Raw genomic sequence first — 19,104 nt, 5'->3', positions numbered from 1 at the left:
CTGGCCCGCATGCCTAGAGAGCCTCCTCCGAACGCAAAACCTACTTCCGGCTACTACCGGAAGTGTTGAAGCTGAAACGGAGCCCGTGAGGTCTAGAGCCGGTTTTCAGTCTTTGGAAGATGCGGAAGTAATCGGTTTTTCGCCGGTGCTACAGCTAACCTCTACAGTGGTCTGCGCGCTCACTGGGGTGGGGTCCGACCTGCCTCGTTTCCAGGTCCTTTGGCTCCTGTCTCGGAAAGGCGGCCTCCTGTTACACGATGCCCTCGTTCGGACTCCGGCACAGGAGGGCCTGGGCTTCACTGTTTAGCCAGCTCCTGCGACCGTCCGGTCTTGTGTGCATCAGGGAGGTCCATTTTCATAGTCAGGTGAGCCAAACTGAGTGGTCTGTTGGGGCAGGATATCCAGGTCTGAAAGCACGGACTCGCAGCGTGCAGTCCAGTAGTACAGTGGGGCATTTTTGAGTAGTTTACCGGTCCTGAATTAAGCATTTTAGATGCTTTGTCATTTAATCCTCATAGCAATCTTGAGAAGTTGGGATTATTTCCATTTTACAGTTGAGGAAACAGTCTGCAAGGTTAAATGACTTATCTACGGATACATAGTAAGGGAGCACTTTTAACATAGGTCCACAACCCCTAATGTGACCCTCTTGGGGTCAAACACATTCTTAAGCAAAGTATATAAATAGTCCCATTAAGTGAGATGACTGAAGACCACAGGTAGACTGAGTTCACATTAGAGTTTACCTCAAAATAAGCTTCCCCCCAAAAAAGAAACCCCAAAACAAACCACTTTGCGGTTTTTAGAAATTTTGGGATTTTGGAATTGCAGAGGAAGGGCTGTGGACTTGAACTGCCATCCTTTGGAGGAGGCAATCCGCCAAAATAAGGAACTACCACACTGTCTATATTTCTGGAAGGGCATACAGCCTGCTCCTAATAAACAAAATTACCAATTCAGTTTTACTTTGGTAAAGACCCTAGCAGATCCTTTGTGCTATCCTGAACAGCAGGATTCAGATCTTTTGTTACTAATTTTCAGTTAGAGCATCCTACCAGTCTGATTTTTTTAGTTCATTCTCGATATCCATTTCTATTCTCTCCTCAACCAGGCATGTTGTGCGTTCCCTTCTGTCTTTAGGTTACTTTTTCCATGTCTCTAAGCCTAATGACCATTGCTTCTGTATTAAAAATTAAAAATTTTTTAAAAATTTAAAAATTAAAAATTCTGTATTAAAAATTAAAAATTCATGTTCATGTGTTTGCTCTTTGAGTTGGAACTAAGAATTGGAGATCATACTAATCCCTACTCCTAGATGGTTGGTAACAGTAGTGGTAGGTTGTTCTGTGCCTTCATGGTTCTTGGGTGCTTAAGCTTTTCCAGATATTTAAAAGTCCAAATACAGGGTATACATTTAAAAACGCCAAATATTGGGGCACCTGGGTGGCTCAGTGGGTTAAAGCCTCTGCCTTTGGCTCAGGTCATGGCCTCAGGGTCCTGGGATTGAGCACTACATCAGGCTCTCTGCTTGGCAGGGAGGCTGCTTTCCTCTCTCTCTCTCTGCGTGCCTCTCTGCCTACTTGTGATCTCTGTCTGTCAAATGAATAAATTTTAAAAAATCTTTAAAAAAACTCCAAATACGATAAAGATGTTATCTTATGTGTATTAAGTATACAGTGCGAATATGATGCATGTTTCGGAGGGAGGCGGAGACTGAAATGGATAAAACAATGTTCAGGTTGTCTGTTGCTCAAGACCAGAGGTCTTTTTAGGTCTGGCCATAGGGCCAGAGATGTCCCAGGTCTGGCCAGTTTGGTGGCTCACATCTCACATTCTATTTTCTGCCAGGTTTCAGAGGCAGTGTTAACGTCCCAACTGAAACCACATCAAGAAAAATCAAATTTTATTATTAAGACACCAAAGGTAATGCCCTTTACTCCACCCTGACCTATTAGAGTGCCTTGGAGGACTGCCCTCTGCTCTGCTTGTCTCTTTCTAATCCATCTTAATGTCTTTTAAGACTAGTTTTTAAAAAGTCACTATTCTAGAGATACTGATCAGACTCAGTCAACTGAACTCAAGGAGATTTCAACTTCCGACTTTCAATTATAGATGTTGTTTAACTCTTTGTCTTAAATGATCTTGTTTTTTGTCTGTGTTTTCACCATGACTACTTTTGGTTTCTAGGGCACCAGAGATCTTAGTCCCCAGCAGATGGTTATAAGGGAGAAAATTCTTGATACGGTTGTTGGCTGCTTTAAACGTCATGGAGCAAAGAGATTAGATACTCCAGCATTTGAACTTAAGGTAAGAGGAGAAAAGAGAGTACTGGAACTCCATTTCTTTACTTGCCTTCAGTTTCCCAAAGAGCTTTAACCTGTGTTCTGGAGTCCTCCTTTGTTTTTTGTTTCTTGTTTTTTTGTTTTTTTTTAAAGGTTTTATTTATTTACTTGACAGACAGAGATCACAAGTAGGCAGAGAGGCAGGCAGAGAGAGAGAGGAGGAAACAGGCTCCCCGCTGAGAAGAGAGCCTGATGTGGGGCTTGATCCCAGTGGAGTCCTCCTTTGAACTGTGGTGGTTTTTGTTTGATCCCTGCAGGAAATGCTCACTGAGAAGTATGGAGAGGACTCTGGGCTAATCTATGATCTGAAGGATCAAGGTGGAGAGCTGTTGTCCTTGCGCTATGACCTTACTGTATCTTTCTGAGTGTTAGGAGACTGACATCTCTTTCCAAACCCAGAGGGTTTTCTTTGACAAAAGGGACAACAGTGCCTCTGGGATCCCATAGGTCTGTTTGCATCAGCCTTTACTTACAGTTTTTCCAAGAAGGCAATTCTGCCAGCAGAGCCTGGCCTGAAACATTCATTTAACTTTCATTGTGTATCAGACTCCCTTGAGAAAGATTGCAGAAATACAGATTTCTGGCCCTTATCCCCAGATATTAATTCTGTACCTTGATTGGGGTTCAGCAATCTAACAATCTGCATTTTAAACAGGTACTTGGGGTCATGAACAGGCAGGTGGTTCTCAACCTATACTTTAAGAAACATTGGCATTTAAAAAAGAAAGAAAGAAAGAGAAGAGGGGGAAAAAACATTGACATAGAAGTTGCAGGCAAAGCCAGGTTCTGAAACTGGACTATTTTGAAATGGTTGAGAATTGATCTGAATGGGAAGGAATAGCCCATACTTGGAGTTCTTGGGTCATTTCTATCTCATTCAGTGGGCAGCAGGCCAATTTCCTCTGCTTTTTTTACTGAACTTGCACTTTTGCTTGATGCGGTTCCTTCATTCATTTATATATATTGAATGTCAAGCATTGCTAGACCTTGGGGATAGTGGGAAACAAGACAAGATGTCCTTGTTTTCATCCTAGTGGATGAGATCCAATTGGTAATGGCCCAGTTCTCCCAAATGTCTGTACACTGGGCCCAAGCTTTGGAGGCAGTATGCTTTCTCCTTAACCTCTTTATGTGAGGTTCCTTTTGCTCGTTATCTCGCTATGAATAAAGTGAAGAGGATGAAACGCTACCATGTTGGAAAGGTGTGGCGGCGAGAGAGCCCAACCATAGTCCAAGGCCGCTACAGGGAGTTCTGCCAGTGTGTAAGTGACCAGCATTGATACAGGTTTTGGGGATCTGCAACCTGGGAATTGGCTGCTCAGTGAAGATTTTGTTTTTCCCCTTTTTCTTTGCTGCAGGATTTTGACATTGCTGGTCAGTTTGACCCTATGATCCCCGATGCAGAGTGCTTAAAGATTATGTGTGAAATCCTAAGTGGGTTGCAGTTGGGGGACTTTCTCATTAAGGTGAGAATAGGGCTTAGGACTGAGGGGAGAAGTCTGGGTTTGATCTGGGTGCTCTCCTAAAACATAGGTGACTCCAGCCCTTAAGCCTGTAGACCTGGGACTTTCTCAGTACAGCTGTTGTATTTCATCTATATAGTGATGCTGTGGAAATTATTTTCTGTCCTGTTTATGAGACAGGCTAACAGGGATTACCCTTGTTTTGAGGGAAAGGGCGTTGACAAGGCACTGGGGTTATTTCCACTGAGTTCACAGGTCAATGATCGGCGGATTTTGGATGGGATGTTGGCTGTCTGTGGTGTTCCTGAAAGCAAGTTCCATGCCATCTGCTCCTCAATAGACAAATTAGACAAGGTAACTAAAAAGACATGCTTTAGTAGACCATATCAGAATCTCTGCCCTGCCCTCAAATCTGTACCCCTACAGAAAAATAAGGAGACAGTAACTGGAAATGAACTTTCTCTGGGGAAGGTAAGGATATTCTGAAGCAAGACCTGAACTTTGCTGTGCAAAAGCTTTGTTGACTGTGACTGCATTTTCTAAGTTGTCTCTGACTTTGTTGAGTATAGTGTTAGCTAGTCGTGACATTTCCAGTTAGATGAAGAAGGATCTTGGAAGTGGGCTAATGTTTGGGTATTTATGCAGATATCATGGAATGATGTAAGACATGAGATGGTGGCAAAGAAAGGCCTGGCTCCTGAAGTGGCTGATAGAATTGGTGACTATGTTCAATGTCATGGTAAGAACCAGCGTTTTCAGAGCTATGTGATAGAACTGAGGGGGAGGTATGTACAACTTCTATCTCTGAAACAGCTCCTTTCTTTCATTCTTTCTTTTTTTTTTTTTTTAAGATTTTATTTATTTGATGGAGAGAGAAATCACAGGCAGAGAGAGAGTGGGAAGTAAACTGTCTGCCCAGCAGAGAGCCCAATGTGAGGCTCGATCCCAGGACCCTGAGATCATGACCTGACCCCAAGGCAGAGGCTTAACCCACTGAGCCACCTAGGTGCCCCTGAAACAGCTCCTTTCCAAAGATAAGCTAAGTGCCAGTGTCTGGCCTGAATTTAATTTCCCTTTTACTTAGTGTAATAACCACTTTATGTCCTCAGATGGCAAAGGCAGAGGAGGAGAGTCTGGTCATAAGAGATCAGGACTTTTTTTTTTTAATGACTCTTTTTTTAAAGATTTTATTTATTTATTTGACAGAGAGAGAGAGAGAGATCACAAGTAGGCAGAGAGGCAGGCAGAGAGAGAGGGGGAAGCAGGCTCCTCGCTGAGCAGAGAGCCCGATGCGGGGCTCCATCCCAGGACCCTGAGATCATGACCTGAGCCAAAGGCAGAGGCTTAACCCACTGAGCCACCCAGGTGCCCCAGGATTTTTTTTTTTTTTTTTTTTAATGTGAGGATTAGCTGGAGCATATTAAGAATAAATTTGGGTAAAACACTTCTGGGTGAAAGCACAGACCTTATTTCTCCCCATATGTCTCCCCAGGTGGGGTATCCTTAATAGAGGAAATGTTCCAGGATTCTAGACTATCCCAGAACAAGCAGGCCCTAGAGGGCTTGGGGGACTTGAAGCTGCTATTTGAATACCTGACTTTATTTGGAATTGCTGAGAAGGTAAGCTGAATTGGGAGGGGACTTCCTGGTGAACTTTGAGGTTCTTAGTATTCTGAGTCTTTTTTGGACTTACTATAGTGTTGTTCCCACAGATCTCTTTTGACCTAAGCCTAGCTCGGGGACTGGACTACTATACTGGAGTGATCTATGAAGCAGTGCTACTACAGACCCCAGCTCAGGCTGAGGAGTCCCTCAATGTGGGCAGTGTGGCTGCTGGTGGACGCTATGATGGGTTGGTGGGCATGTTTGACCCCAAGGGCCACAAAGTGCCGTGTGTGGGGCTCAGTATTGGGGTGGAGCGAATCTTCGCCATTGTGGAACAGAGGATAAAGGTAAGTCATAGGTAGGCGTGGAGTGGAGCTGGAGACTAAAAACTCATGTTTGTGGATATACAGTTGGACTGTTTTCTGATGATTCTTTATGTCTTCTTTTTTTTTTTTTTTTTAAATTACTCATGCACAGGAAGTTGTTTATTAATTTTACTTTCTTCTCTCTCTTTAATCAGACTTCTGGTCAGAAGATACGGACCACAGAGACCCAAGTGTTTGTGGCTACACCACAGAAGAACTTTCTTCATGAACGGTTGAAGCTAATTTCAGAGCTTTGGGATGCTGGGATCAAGGTATAGTAGAACTGATATCCAAGTCATCTAGGTATGTGTGGCCATTCAGGTGGCCATTTCTACCTAATGCCTAAGGCAGAACTCAAAACCTTCCTACTCTTCACTAAAGTGTCTTCTGGTAGGAGAGCTAGCTCCTTATTTCTTTGGAAATGCTTGAGGAGTGTGGTCACTTTTAAGCCCCTTATTCTGTCTTCACCCTTTCCAGTCAGAGCTGCTGTATAAGAACAACCCTAAACTACTAACTCAACTGCACTACTGTGAGCACATGGGCATTCCATTGGTGGTCATTATTGGTGAGCAAGAACTGAAAGAAGGCGTAATCAAGCTTCGTTCAGTGGCCAGCAGGGAGGAGGTGAGTGGGGGAAATAGAAGGAACCAAGTGTTTTTACCTTAGATTCTTTAAGAAATATGTATCTTATGGCTGAGGAAATATCTTCAGGGTTAATAGTGATAGATATGAATGAAGAGCCACGCAGGCAATCCTTTAGCCAGTTAGGGTTAGCTAGGTGGGCAGAAGGACAGATGAATTTTTTTTTTTTTTAAGATTTTATTTATATTTTGACGGAGAGAGAAATCACAAGTAGGCAGAGAGGCAGGCAGAGAGAGAGGGGGGAAGTAGCTCCTCACTGAGCAGAGAGCCTGATGTGGGGCTCTATCCCAGGACCCTGGGATCATGACCTGAGCCGAAGGCAGAGGCTTTAACCCACTGAGCCATCTAGGCACCCCTGAATCTCTTTGGTCTTAAGTGCATACATTCTCTAGTTCAGCTTGAAGCCCACGCTTCTTCCTACTGGTTAAATAAGTAGTGGGAACAGATACAGGATAAAATGAATTTGGAAATGCAGTGACTAAGAAGCTAGCATTACTCTCTGTATATTGTCACATGAAGGTTCTCTTACATTACAGGTGGCCATTAAACGGGAAAATCTTGTGGCTGAAATTCAGAAGAGACTATCTGAGTCTTAATCCTTGCCTGCTTGCCATCTGCTGCTCTTTCTAGAAGGTGTTTCTTCTAGGACTGAGTTCCTGATGGACTTCACAACTGCTGGCCAGGATGAGTGACAAGTTCCTCTGCCTCCTCCATCCTTTGTGGGTACAGAACTGTAGGAGGCCCTGAGGATTCCTGGGCTAGTGTGAGCAGCTATTCTGCATGGGTGCAGATGGCTGGTATGTGAAAGAGGCATGCTCTAACTGCAGAGACAGATGGCAGATTTGAAGTGCCATTGAATGCTGCCAAGAGGTGCTGAGATGGTTGCTTTGAGCAAGGCTCTAGGAAAGTTGCCTCAGGCCGAGACCATTGAGATCAGAAGTCAGATACTTAACCTTCCACTATGGCTTCTGGCCAAATTTGGGGAAGTTTGTCCACAACCTGCCCTTGACTTGTCCAGGGAGTTTTGGGAGACATCAAGGAAGGGGCAAATGGCTGCTTTCTCCTTTGTTTGAGGACAAAGATGCTCTCCTAAGGGTATAGCAGTGCTCATTTTGACGTGTAATCTATTTAGTCCATCCACTCTTCATAGAGTGAGGCTGTCTTTATAGTAATTTTGAATGTTGAATTTAATAGGTGACTGACAAAATGGTTTAATCTTTTGAGATTTTGGAGATCATTTCCTGTGCCAGAATTATTGCTTGACTATATTTTATGTTTTCCTATGGAGGTGGCTGTTCTAGAAGTGGTTGGATAATACATTAAATAAAATACTAAATGTAGTAGTTTGGATGATTTGTTATCAGGAGATTGTTTTGCTTTGGCTGTAGAAAATGCTGGAGTGTACACTGGAGAATTCTGAGAGCTAGGAGCAACCTCCAGGGGTGATGGTTCTGTATTAAGTGAAGGGAGCAGTCACAGTTCCCCAGTACTCCCCACTGTCCCTCCCTCCCTAACTTGGAGACACAGTCATGTCTAAATCAACATATAGTGAACATATAGTCTGCCAGAGTTCTTCACCCCTAGGGCTGATGACTGTAGGCTGATGACTGGCCTTTCCAAGTCCAATCATGTTGACTAAATTGTGCCCTATAGATTGAATGACTATAAAGTTCCTCCCAGAAGGAAAGATGAGTTAACCGAAGGGTGATAACATTGCTTCAAAAATAAAGAGACAGTGTGCAAAAAACGACTTTCTGTATATGTGCTGGGGAGGCTGCAACTTTTAAAAACACTGGTGTCGGGGCCATATCTTTAGTGCATACAGGTAAATGGGGCAGCTGGAGGCTCCTGATAACCCATTCGACCCTAAAGAAAATTTAGAAACTCTTGACAAACGCACGCAAAATTGATTAGACTAGGTCAAAGGGCACCGATATGAACCGTTTCGTTGTTTGTAAAATAGACGAGTTGAACTGAATCAGTCCTAAGATGATGCTTTTTTAGAAAGCCAAAGCAAAAACATTTGTAGTCGCCCTTACTTCCGTGTTGCTTCACATTCTCCATGCGCATGCGCTATTTCCTCGGTGCAGAGGCGGGGCCGACAAGCTTGTTTTAGAAGCCCTCCAGTCCTTAGCTCGTTTAGAACGCGAGACTCTAAGTTTATTGGAGGGCAAGCTTGCTTTACGGCTCAGGGCCGCTTTTTACGTCATTTTCCGGCTTCCCATTCACTTCGCAGTGAAGATGGCGTCGGGTAGCGGGGTAGGTGTTGTGTGTGAGGAGCCTTTGGTTGGGGGGCAAAGGGTGGCTTCTCAGCGCGGAATATCCTGACCTGACTGGCTTCTCAACACCTCCTTGCTGTCCAGTGGCCCGGGTTCAAGAACTTCCCCGTGGGGTCCTGGCGCAGGGTCTGTGGACTCCCGGCGGTCTTTTGGGTTGGGATCTTGAGGCCACCTCAGCCTACTGGTGCGGTCCGGAGAGTCTTCGCTCTCTACAGGTCCCGGGGGACGCCTTGCCAGCGTGGACGCGGTTCCCTCCGTTTCTCTAGGGGTCGGATATGATTAGCAGCGAATCTTGAGCGCTTTTCTCCTTACAGACAAAAAACTTGGACTTTCGCCGAAAGTGGGACAAAGATGAATATGAGAAACTCGCCGAGAAGAGGCTCACGGAAGAGAGAGAAAAGAAGGATGGTGGGTGCCTGCCCCATCAAGGGCCATGGGTATCGTAGAAGCGAAGCCATAGCTGGAGAACGGGTGGGGAGTTGAAATGCGATGTCCTCATGCCCTGTGTATCCTCTGGCACAGTATTGCCTCCCTGGTTCTGGATTTCTTAATGTAGAAAATGAGAGTGAGGAAATGGGACTGAAGCAGGGTTGAGGTGTTTTCCAGCTCTGTTTCGTCTGCTTTCTTGTCCTTTTGCTTAGCTCATTTCCTACTTTCTTCAAGTATGGAGAAGAGAGTAGAATCCTTGGTAGAGGGGCGCCTGGGTGGCTCAGTGGGTTAAAGCCTTTGCCTTCGGCTCAGGTCATAATCCCAGAGCCCTGGGATGGAGCCCCACATTGGGCTCTCCGCTCGGCAGGGAGATGCTTCCTCCTCTCTCTCTGCCTGCCTCTCTGCCTAGTTGTGATTTCTCTCTGTCAAATAAGTAAATTTTTTTTTTCTTTAAAAAAAAAAAAAGATGCCTCTAACAGGTATAAATGTTAGAAAAAAAAAAAAGAGAATCCTTGTTAGAGAAATGGACTGTTTCGCAGGTGTGCATTACTGCTACTGAAGATACTATTTCACTTGAAGTCACTTAAGGGGAAGAAGAACATAACAATCAGGACCTTCCCCTCCCTATAGCCTGAGAAGAGCGAGGGTATTCACTGAGGACAGTGTGATTGTTTCAGCTGGTGGTTAGTGGTACTGTTCCCTATGTTTTGTACAGTGTCAGGGAGTTGGTTCTAAAGAAATATTATTTTTTTTATCTGTATTCAAACATACACGTTCTTCTTTCACTTCACTTCCACACCACCTTGCACACACTAATCCTTTTAGTTTTGATGTAATTTGTACAGTAGTGCCAAGTTTGTAACAGGTGTTTCCTGAATGTTGGTCCCCTTTAAAAAATTTTCCCCAGTCTTCTGAAGATTCCTTTTGTGTTGTGCTTGGGATATCTATCTGAAAGTATTACTGACTATCCTTGCTTTTCTTTAATTTTTTTAACCTTTTTTTTTTTTTTGCTTTTAAGATTTTATTTATTTGAGACTGAGAGCACGAGTGGTGTGAGAGGCAGAGGGAGAATAAGACTTCCCGCTGAGCAGGGAGCCTGATGCCGGATTTGGTCCTAGAACTCTGGGATCATGACCTGAAATGAACTGAAGGCAGATGCTTAACCAGCTGAGCCACCCAGGCGCCCCTCCTTGCTTTTCTTTTAAAAGTTTGCTTTTGTGAAAATTAAGAACCCCCTTCAGTTCAGTTAATCAATAAATAAACTTTGCTTTTAGACTTGTTGGTGTTTTTTTTTTCAAAAATTTTTTAAGATTTTATTTATTTATCTGACAAACAGAGATCGCAAGTAGGCAGAGAGGCAGGCAGAGAGGGGAGGGCGGTGGAAGCAGGCTCCCTGCCGAGCAGAGAGCCTGTTGTGGGGCTGGGTCCTAGGACCCTGAGATGATGACCTGAGCCTAAGGCAGAGGCTTAACCCACTGAGCCATCCAGGTGCCCTTAGACTTGTTGGTTTTAAAGTGATAAAAAGTCTAGAGAGCTTAGGGATTGCTTTTCATTTTTCCTTTGTTGAGATTTTCACTAGCTGCTGCTAGAAGTTCTCACTGTTCCCTTGGTTTAGGCTCAAGAAAGAAATGAGAGCAGACATATGTATTTTGGGTTGCATGCATTTTTTTTGTTTTCCTTTCTGTTTAAGGAACTGTAATATTAAAGGGACTTCTTTCTCTATTATAATAATTTTAGGAAAACCAGTGCAGCCAGTCAAACGAGAGCTTCTCCGACATAGAGACTATAAGGTGGACCTGGAATCCAAGCTTGGGAAGACAATTGTCATTACCAAGACCACGCCGCAATCTGAGATGGGAGGGTGAGTGACTTTTTAATCTTTCTCAGGAGCCAGAAATAGGCCAAATAAACGGTCTATGTTGGTTTTAGCAAGTGTTGAGGAGGTTTTCTGGCCCCCGGAAAACAAACCATGGTAATTCTACCATTAGATTTTTCTTTCTCCCCCGCCAAAGCCTCAACATAGTAGTGTCTTTAGGAGGGGACCACTCTGTAGGCCTCTTCATATTAGCCCTGTAACTACTACTTCATATCTTTTTTTTTTTTTTTTCAAAGATTTTATTCATTTATTTGACAGAGAGATCACAAGTAGGCAGAGAGGCAGGCAGAGAGAGAGGAGGAAGCAGGCTCCCCGCGGAGCAGAGAGCCCGATGCGGGGCTCGATCCCAGGACCCTGAGATCATCGGCTTAATCCACTGAGCCACCCAGGCGCCTCTACTACTTCATATCTTAAAAGGAAAAAATGAAGGAAAGGACTATTGAAGACATTTCCAGGGGGAGAGATTAGGTAGAGCTAGAGTGGAGCCTAGGAGCTGTTGATGGTGAATAAAGGGAGTTGAGGTTCCATACTGGCTGCAGAGTATTTTGTAGTTGTTATGGATTGCTTGATTGTACACCTTCCTCCTAGACCAAGACTATAACCCATGGGAAGAAGTGTCCTGCAAGAACTCTAATCTTTTGCCCACCACTATTTCTCTGTTCATTTAGGTTTTCCAGCAGGAGGGCAAAAATAGCAGTGAGTGACATGTTTTTGGGTTGCCTAGAAAACCCACTCATGTCATTTCTGTCTGTATTAGTTATCTATTGCTGTGTAAAATAACAAGTTCACCCAAAATTAAGCAGCATAAAACAGCAGGTAGCTCACAATTTCTGTGGGTAAGTAATCTGGGAAAGACTTAACTCTGATTCTGGCTTAGGTTTTCACAAGGCTTCATTGAAGGTGTCTGCTAGGTCTGCATTCATTTGAGGCATAAGTGGGCCTGATTGATTTGATTCAAAGCTCTTTCATGTGACAGTGCTTTGGAGGCCTCTCTACAGTGCTGCTCACAATAAAGTAATTGCTTCCCCAGAATAAGACATAGACTAATACTGAAGCCACTTTTTTTTTTTAATGTAACCTAATCTTGGAAGTGCTATAGCATCACTATTGAACTTTTAGTATTTTACTTATTTATTTGAGAGAGAGAGCAGGAGCAGGCAGAGGGAGAAGCGGACTCTCTGCTGAGCAGGGAGCCAGACACAGGGCTCAGTTCCAGGACCCTGAGGTCATGACCTGAGCCAAAGGTAGACGCTTAACTGACTGAGCTGCTAAGCACCATGAAGTATTCGTTTGGTCATGATGAACCCTAGTACAAATTGGGAGGGGATATCCCAAGGTACAAATACCAGGAATTTAGGGATCATTGTGGGGCCCGTCTTGGAGGCTGGCTACCATACGCTTCTAAGAGGTAATACTTTATGAAAATGAGAAGTGTCTTCTTCTTGTAAAAAGGAGATTTACCTAAATATATGAGTTTATTGGTTGAAAACATTAAGCTCTTATAGCTAGATTTGACACAAATGCTGTTTCTTCTGTTTGCTAGGTATTACTGCAATGTCTGCGACTGTGTGGTGAAGGACTCTATCAACTTCCTGGATCACATTAATGGAAAGAAACGTAAGGCTTGGAGGTAGTTTGTGACTGGAGCTGGGACTGGATTTTGGAGGTGGGGTAGGAGAAAGGGTGGTTTCAATTGGATCTTTCTTTAATGCCTGAGAATTTCTCCAGTGGCTTCAGTACAGGGCATGCTTTACCTCATTATCTAATGTTTTTGGAGGCCCTGAGATGAGACACTGTTCTAGGTTCTAGGTTCCCAACTAGCCCAGACAGTGCTCTTCTCCAAGGCCTAGCTGTCCTGACTAGTGTGCATTTGCTCAGAGCAGTTGAAAGTCATTTGGATCTTGCTGTCGGTAGCTTCTGCTTCTGAGAATAATAAAACCAAGGGAGTTTTTTTCCAGTCATAATTATTTTTGATGTGCATTTTATGAGACTTCTTTAAATGTCAAAGACTTTCTGAGGGGCTGAGGTTATTGTAATGCCATTACCTTTTTCTCTGTTGTTCCCACCCAGATCAGCGAAATCTGGGCATGTCTATGCGTGTGGAACGTTCCACCTTGGATCAGGTGAAGAAACGTTTTGAAGTCAACAAGAAGAAGATGGAAGAGAAACAGAAAGATTACGATTTTGAGGAAAGAATGAAAGAACTCAGAGAAGAGGTAAGGCTCTGCTAGCCTTCCATCTTTTGTCCACCAGCTTTGAATTTTATATTATGAATCATGAGGAGGCTCTCTTCTTTGTTCCACTCCCACCCTTAGAGGATAGATGTATCCTGAATTTCACTATATTGCGGGAAACATTTATTACCTTTGTTTGGGGCTCTTGAGATCTGAAGGATGTGGCTATAAACCTATCCTTTTTTTTTCCTGGACTGTCTGGGCCTACTTTTTTTTTTTTTTTTTTAACTGTAGGAGGGATTAAATATACTTAATCCCCAAGAGGCACATGGAACCAGGCTGCCTGGGTCAGAATTCTGTTTCCTTCACTTACTGGCTATGCCTTTTGGGCGAGTTATTTAACCTCTCCATGCCTCAGTTTTCCCATCAGAGATCTTAGGTTATAATCTACATAAGGTTTTTAGATCGATTACTGGCATATACTTTGTGCCCCAGGGTGATAGTTGCTATTATGTGGTTTTCCTTCCATAACCTTTTTAAGAACTAGAGATGAACTGGAATGTAGGACTGAGAAGTGCTCTTCACAGGCTAAAACTGCTCTTTTTTGTTCCTTAAAATCTTTACTGTGGCTTTTCCTCTGCTCTTGAAATTTTACTTGCCTTTAACTATTTTCTCCTAAAGATAGAAAGGAATCTTGACACTCACTTGTCTCTTGCAACTTTTGGCTCAGGAGTCTGAACTGATTCTGAGTGATTTCCCCCCTAGGAGGAAAAGGCCAAAGCCTACAAGAAAGAGAAACAGAAGGAGAAGAAAAGGAGGGCTGAGGAGGACTTGACATTTGAGGAGGATGATGAGATGGCAGCTGTGATGGGCTTCTCTGGCTTTGGTTCCACCAAGAAGAGTTACTGAGGCTTTCTGTGCTTGGCTCTTTGCTAACTTCGTGTGTGTGTGTGTGGGGGGGGGGTCATTTTTTGGGGGGTACTTGGGAAAGTCCTTAAGAGCCACAATGGGGAGGGCTAGAGGGTGGGTGACTGTGGTTTCCCTCTACTTTGGGAGAGAGCACAGGATGCAAAGGTAATGCTGTGGCATATTCCCTCAGCCTCAGTATATCACTGGAGTCACAGGACCTCTGCCTGAGTTCCCAATAAAGAAGGACCTCTGCCTGAGTTCCCAATAAAGAAAAACCTCTTCTGAGGCTGCTTTCCCAAAACTCCCCCTGTATCTTTCCCTCTTCATCTGTTCAATTTCTTCTCTGAGCATCCTACATTTATCCTGTGTTTTCCCTTTGTTTTAATTTTGACTCTTGCTTAGCCTGCAGCAGAAGGGTTCTCTGAGTCCCCAGAGCCCAGTTGATAGCACATTTTTGACCAGCCCTCTTCCCCCCCAGCCCTCTGTGGTTCTTTACCACCTGTGCATGCATGTGTATTTCTGCCTGGGTCAGTGGTATGTGCGGGCGTGTGTGCATGAATTTGTCACATAGAGGGAGCCAGAGCTAGAACCTCAGAACATTGCTGCCTTGGGTTCTGATGTTCTTGGCTCCCTCAGTGCATGTAACAGGAAATTAAATGGGACGAGTGTTTGGTGTGGTTTTTGTCTGGTGAGTTTTTTAACCTTTGTTTTTCATATGTAGACTGTTCAGCTTTTCCTGTTTTGTTTCATTTTGTTGAGGATTACTCTTTTTTTTTTCTTCCTTGTGAGCAGGCTCTTGGAAGAACCTGTTTGATGCAAAAAAGAAAAAGGAAAAAAAAAAACTTCATATGGGAGCCTTTGGGTCTCAGAGACTGTTCAACATGTATAATAAATGGCATTGACTGGGCCTGTTAATTTGGTGGGAACATTCCATATTCTTCCCTGTGTATTGTTTTTTTTCTTCCTACACTGAGTATTTACATACAGAGCTGCTTCATTCTTCTCCCTTCATTTGAGCCCTGTCACTTTTTTTCCCCTTAGGTTCCTTCAGCACGAGTTGTATTTTCCTCTGATGGGATGTGTGTCCGGAGGAGTCTGAACTTTTCCTATAATTTTAGCCTCCTTTGGTCTGTTTTTGGAACAGTTTAGGGTTGAACTTAGTGTTTTCTTTACTATCTGCAGTTATGCTAAGCACAGGGTTACTTGGTTTTGGCACTATTGACATTTGGTGCTGGTTAATTCTTTGTTGTGGAGGCTCTCTTGTGCATTTTAGGATGTTTTTAGTATCTCTAGCCTCTGCTCACTAGATGCTGGTAGCACCTCCTCCCTGAGTTTGACAAATAGGATGTGTCCCCCAGTCCCATTGAGAAGCATTGATAAGCTGCCTTCCCTACTTTGGTCTGACTTGAGAATTGGATGATACATACTACTTAACTGAAGAGAAAGCTTTGATATTCCCTGGACTGGGTACTGTGCCAGATCCCAGGGTTACAGAGGGAAAAATAACCAGTCTCTTGAACAAACCAGCAGTAGTTACACAAACTCCAACTAGGTGAATTCTGTAATAACCTTTGGTGGTTCTGTACCCTGAAAAGTGGGCTCTGTGTAGGTTAGCAAGGCTGCCACCATATGGCTTATCTACATTCCCTGCCTCATTTAGCCCCTTGAAGCGTCTGAACCACCTGTGGGTTTTTAAAGTACTATACTCTTTCCTTTGGACTTTTATACATAACTCCTTTGGTGCCAGGCATAACTTGCCTAATCACTGTGAATGTGTCTGTCTACTGGCTCAGAGTTTCACATAGAGTATTTGTTGGCCAATTGCAGACTGATTAATGGGTTCTTCCCTTGACAGGATTATGTGCTCTACAGGTCCTTCAAGTAATGCTCTACTCTAGTAGACTGGGCCCTTTTGCTCCCCCTTTCAAGGCTGGGGAAAGCGTCAGCTGAATTCCTTCCGTTTCTTAGTACTCTTCAGGAAACCACCTAATTCAGCTTGTCTTCAAATGATTTCCCACTCCCTTTGGCACAGTGGAATCTTAACTTTGGTCACTGGTACTAAAAAGCATTCTAAATTTTTAGGTTCTCTAAATTCTCTTCGGACTGGCAAGTGGTTGGCTCTCTAACGGATTGGTCCATATCATGGCTATGTGAAGGGACTCAAGGTGGTGACTTGGAAAGGGGGAAGAAGAAGATGGGATGGAAATTTAGGAGCCCAGAGCAATCCCAGATAACTCAGAAATCTCTGTAAGAGAAATTTCTTTGATGTTTGTGGTCTCTCAAATCCATGAAAATTTTGCATTCTGTTTGAGGAATATACCTGTGACTGGCCTACATGTGTTCATTTATTCAGTGATTGCTGAGATGCTGAACATATTCTAGGCCCTGGTATTCTTTTCTGGAGTAAGGCATCAGGGTTTCAGCTGTCATGGAATTTACATTCTGGTGGAATTGCCTTTACCCAGGGAACAAAAGATTGGATGGCTTCAGATGATTCTGTGGCTTCCACAGCTACAGGGACTCTTGTATCTCTCTTATAACCCCCTCCAAAAATGTAAATGTGAAGATTTTTTAATCCAGCAATTCTACACTTAAGTGTCTATCCTAAAAACATACCGGTGTATGTGTACATATACTTGCAAGGATGTTTACTGCAGCTTTGTTTATATAACAGTGAAACATTTAAAATAAAACTGGTACATTTATTCTTGAATATAATGCAACCATTACTATATATGTGAATTAGATTTGTGTGCTAACAAGATCACCAAGACATACAATTAAGTACAAAAAAGCACAAAAACAATACCAGACAAACTGATTTCCACACCTCCCGCCCTAACCGCCTTCATAAAACTATTTGTACATACAGTTAAATATATAGATTGAGAAAAAGACACACTGAAATTATACTTTAATTGGAAGGAATTATGGGAAGAAAAAGGATAGCTGTTAAACTGTACATAAAAGGAATAGAATATTCATGTGGGGTTATTTATTTTTGGTGGTTTTAAAAAATATTTTATTTTGGGTGCTGAAACCCAGGAATGAGTATATGTGGGGGTTAAAATAATGTTTAAAGTAGAAGCAATACCATGTAACACCTATTATGACACCTGGGAGAGTAGCTGTGGGGTTTATCTGGTTTAGCCTCAAAATTGCGAGATTAAGGCCTGGAATACAGCTTGCACTTTGTAAAGAGTCCACTCTTCTGACTCAGGCACTGTGAAATTGGTTTGATCACAGAGTGACTCCCTGTGGTTGTCTGATGAGCATAGAGGCTGGAGGAGGTGTCCAGAGACTCATGGACCAGGTGACTGCTGTATTGTAACAGAATAAGCTTGGAAGGCAACTGCTTGGGAGCTTGCTAGAGGGTAAATGAGATGTGAGTCCTCATAGCAGTGTGTCCTCAGGTGGTCCTTTGAGTGTCTGGATAGGGCAGTTTTTTGGATGCTAGAGTATACTGGATCACTCCTGGTTAATTTACTGTATTACACATCTTTCTTGTCATTCAAGATAATACAATTTAGAGGGTGTGGCCAGACTGGCCCTAGCTGAGCGGTTCCTTGAAGTAAAGCACCTTCTAACTACTGGAGTGGTTTAGGACATTCTAGCCCTTTTATCGGTGTGTTGGCTCTCTTCATTTTCCCAATAATCAGCCTTGGAGAAAGTGTTTAAGACTCCTCCCCCATCCAGAGCACAGAGCAACTGGGTTTCCAGTGAATGTTCAGCTCCCTTTACACCAGGAACCAGGCTTCTTGGGGAAAGTTGATGCTACGACTGGGGAAGGAAATGAAGAGGTGAACCTGGAGCATCTTACAGTCCCAGAAAGTAAGGAAGTGCTAATGAAACAAAAAACCCAAAACAAACATATGAAAAACTCAAAGTTTCTTTAGGTGTTTAGTAATGTTTGTCCTTTTGTTCCAAAGGTATGGTTATACCTGTATCTTGTGTCCTCAAATTTCTTTTCCTCATTGGGAATCTGTATTTTCATTTGTCAGCCATATCTTAACTCCCTCCTATTATATAACCACAATTATTTTATTCTCTTTTCTCCCAGTTTTTTAGTCATGTTTTTAGGAAACAAAATTTGCATACTGTTTTTCCATTCTTATCACCACCTTTATTTTAAATATCTACAACTTAATATATTTAATGCTCCCCATCATAGAGTTTTCTGAATTTCTCCCCAGTTAGTCTTTATTTGGATGAAATTCATTCTTTAGTAAATTCTTCAAGAGAGGTTCCTGAATACCGTATTCTTGAGTTCTTGTTTATCCAAAACTGATTTTTATAGCTTTGCTATTTGAAGGACAGGTGAATATAAGATCTTGGTTCATAGTTCTTTTCCTTGAGGTTTTAAAAACTTTGCTGCCTTTCTTTGTATGTTGCAGTGAAAATACCAGCCTGATTCTTTAATTCCTAAATGATTTCATCTTTTTGCCTGAGGCCTGGATGGTTTTTTTTCTTTCAAATCTAATTCAGTTTCTAAGATAAATCTCAGAGTTGACCATTCCATATCAGTTTTCCCTAGGTTCATGGAATGACCCTTTTGATGTGTAGATTCACATTTTATTTCCAGAAAGTTTTTCTTGTATTATGCTTTTGAATATTACATCTGATCCATTATTTTTGCTTTTTTTCTTTAGGGACTATATATAATATATGTTGGGGTTTTGTTTGTTTGTTTTGCCTTGGTTTCTAGTACTTTCTCTCTGATCCTTCTTATTGCTTTCTTGATTTTATTTTTATTTCTTGACTGTTTTAATTCCTTTCCTTAATACCACTCATTATATTGTAAGTAAAGTCTGTCTACCTTGGACATCTAACAAATTAGACTTCTTCCCGCCTGAGATAATTTATCTTTTTCTTCAGTTTTTCCTAGTTTTGACTAACTCTTGTCTTATATCTTTTCTTTTTTGTCTGCTTTAGTTCTGACTTCTTTTTTTGATTCACAATATTTTTTCATAACACCAAATGTTTAAGTTTATTCAGTTTGGGTTGGAATGTTGCATTTGTT

The 19,104-nt window shown here is 42.6% G+C and overlaps 2 protein-coding genes across 4 annotated transcripts; both read left to right on the top strand.

Moving 5' to 3' along the window:
• The first annotated feature begins 70 nt into the window (after positions 1-70).
• On the top strand, positions 71-7,770 carry HARS2 (histidyl-tRNA synthetase 2, mitochondrial). Of its 2 annotated transcripts, XM_045999351.1 has the most exons (13): positions 71-365; positions 1,849-1,923; positions 2,188-2,307; positions 2,600-2,695; positions 3,479-3,604; positions 3,701-3,808; positions 4,061-4,159; positions 4,451-4,544; positions 5,298-5,425; positions 5,518-5,757; positions 5,931-6,047; positions 6,253-6,399; positions 6,954-7,770. In XM_045999351.1, the coding sequence occupies exons 1-13, from the start codon at positions 258-260 to the stop codon at positions 7,011-7,013; spliced, it is 1,518 nt and encodes a 505-aa protein (XP_045855307.1). In that variant the 5' UTR covers positions 71-257; the 3' UTR covers positions 7,014-7,770. The 2 variants fall into 2 exon arrangements, with proteins under 2 accessions (XP_045855307.1, XP_045855308.1); XM_045999352.1 differs by lacking the exons at positions 2,600-2,695; positions 3,479-3,604.
• On the top strand, positions 7,006-14,999 carry ZMAT2 (zinc finger matrin-type 2). Of its 2 annotated transcripts, none has more exons than XM_045999354.1 (6): positions 7,006-7,140; positions 9,011-9,104; positions 10,863-10,986; positions 12,545-12,618; positions 13,072-13,217; positions 13,941-14,999. In XM_045999354.1, exons 1-6 carry the CDS (start codon positions 7,102-7,104, stop codon positions 14,082-14,084), a joined length of 621 nt encoding a protein of 206 aa, XP_045855310.1. In that variant the 5' UTR covers positions 7,006-7,101; the 3' UTR covers positions 14,085-14,999. The 2 variants fall into 2 exon arrangements, with proteins under 2 accessions (XP_045855310.1, XP_045855311.1); XM_045999355.1 differs by lacking the exon at positions 7,006-7,140 and adding an exon at positions 8,523-8,676.
• The last annotated feature ends 4,105 nt before the right edge of the window (positions 15,000-19,104 follow it).

The sequence above is a fragment of the Meles meles genome, chromosome 3 (genome assembly GCF_922984935.1).
Source record: "Meles meles chromosome 3, mMelMel3.1 paternal haplotype, whole genome shotgun sequence".
Classification (NCBI taxonomy): Eukaryota; Metazoa; Chordata; class Mammalia; order Carnivora; family Mustelidae; genus Meles; species Meles meles.
This window is presented reverse-complemented; position numbering and strand designations above follow the sequence as displayed.

Excerpts from the sequence above, each read along its gene's own strand:
- HARS2 (XM_045999351.1), top strand. The coding sequence starts at position 258 with ATGCCCTCGTTCGGACTCCGGCACAGGAGGGCCTGGGCTTCACTGTTT. Across the intron at positions 1,924-2,187 it reads TTATTATTAAGACACCAAAG|GGCACCAGAGATCTTAGTCC; the intron begins GTAATGCCCTTT and ends TTTGGTTTCTAG. Across the intron at positions 4,160-4,450 it reads CAATAGACAAATTAGACAAG|ATATCATGGAATGATGTAAG; the intron begins GTAACTAAAAAG and ends GTATTTATGCAG.
- ZMAT2 (XM_045999354.1), top strand. The coding sequence starts at position 7,102 with ATGAGTGACAAGTTCCTCTGCCTCCTCCATCCTTTGTGG. Across the intron at positions 7,141-9,010 it reads GCCTCCTCCATCCTTTGTGG|ACAAAAAACTTGGACTTTCG; the intron begins GTACAGAACTGT and ends TTCTCCTTACAG. Across the intron at positions 12,619-13,071 it reads TCACATTAATGGAAAGAAAC|ATCAGCGAAATCTGGGCATG; the intron begins GTAAGGCTTGGA and ends GTTCCCACCCAG.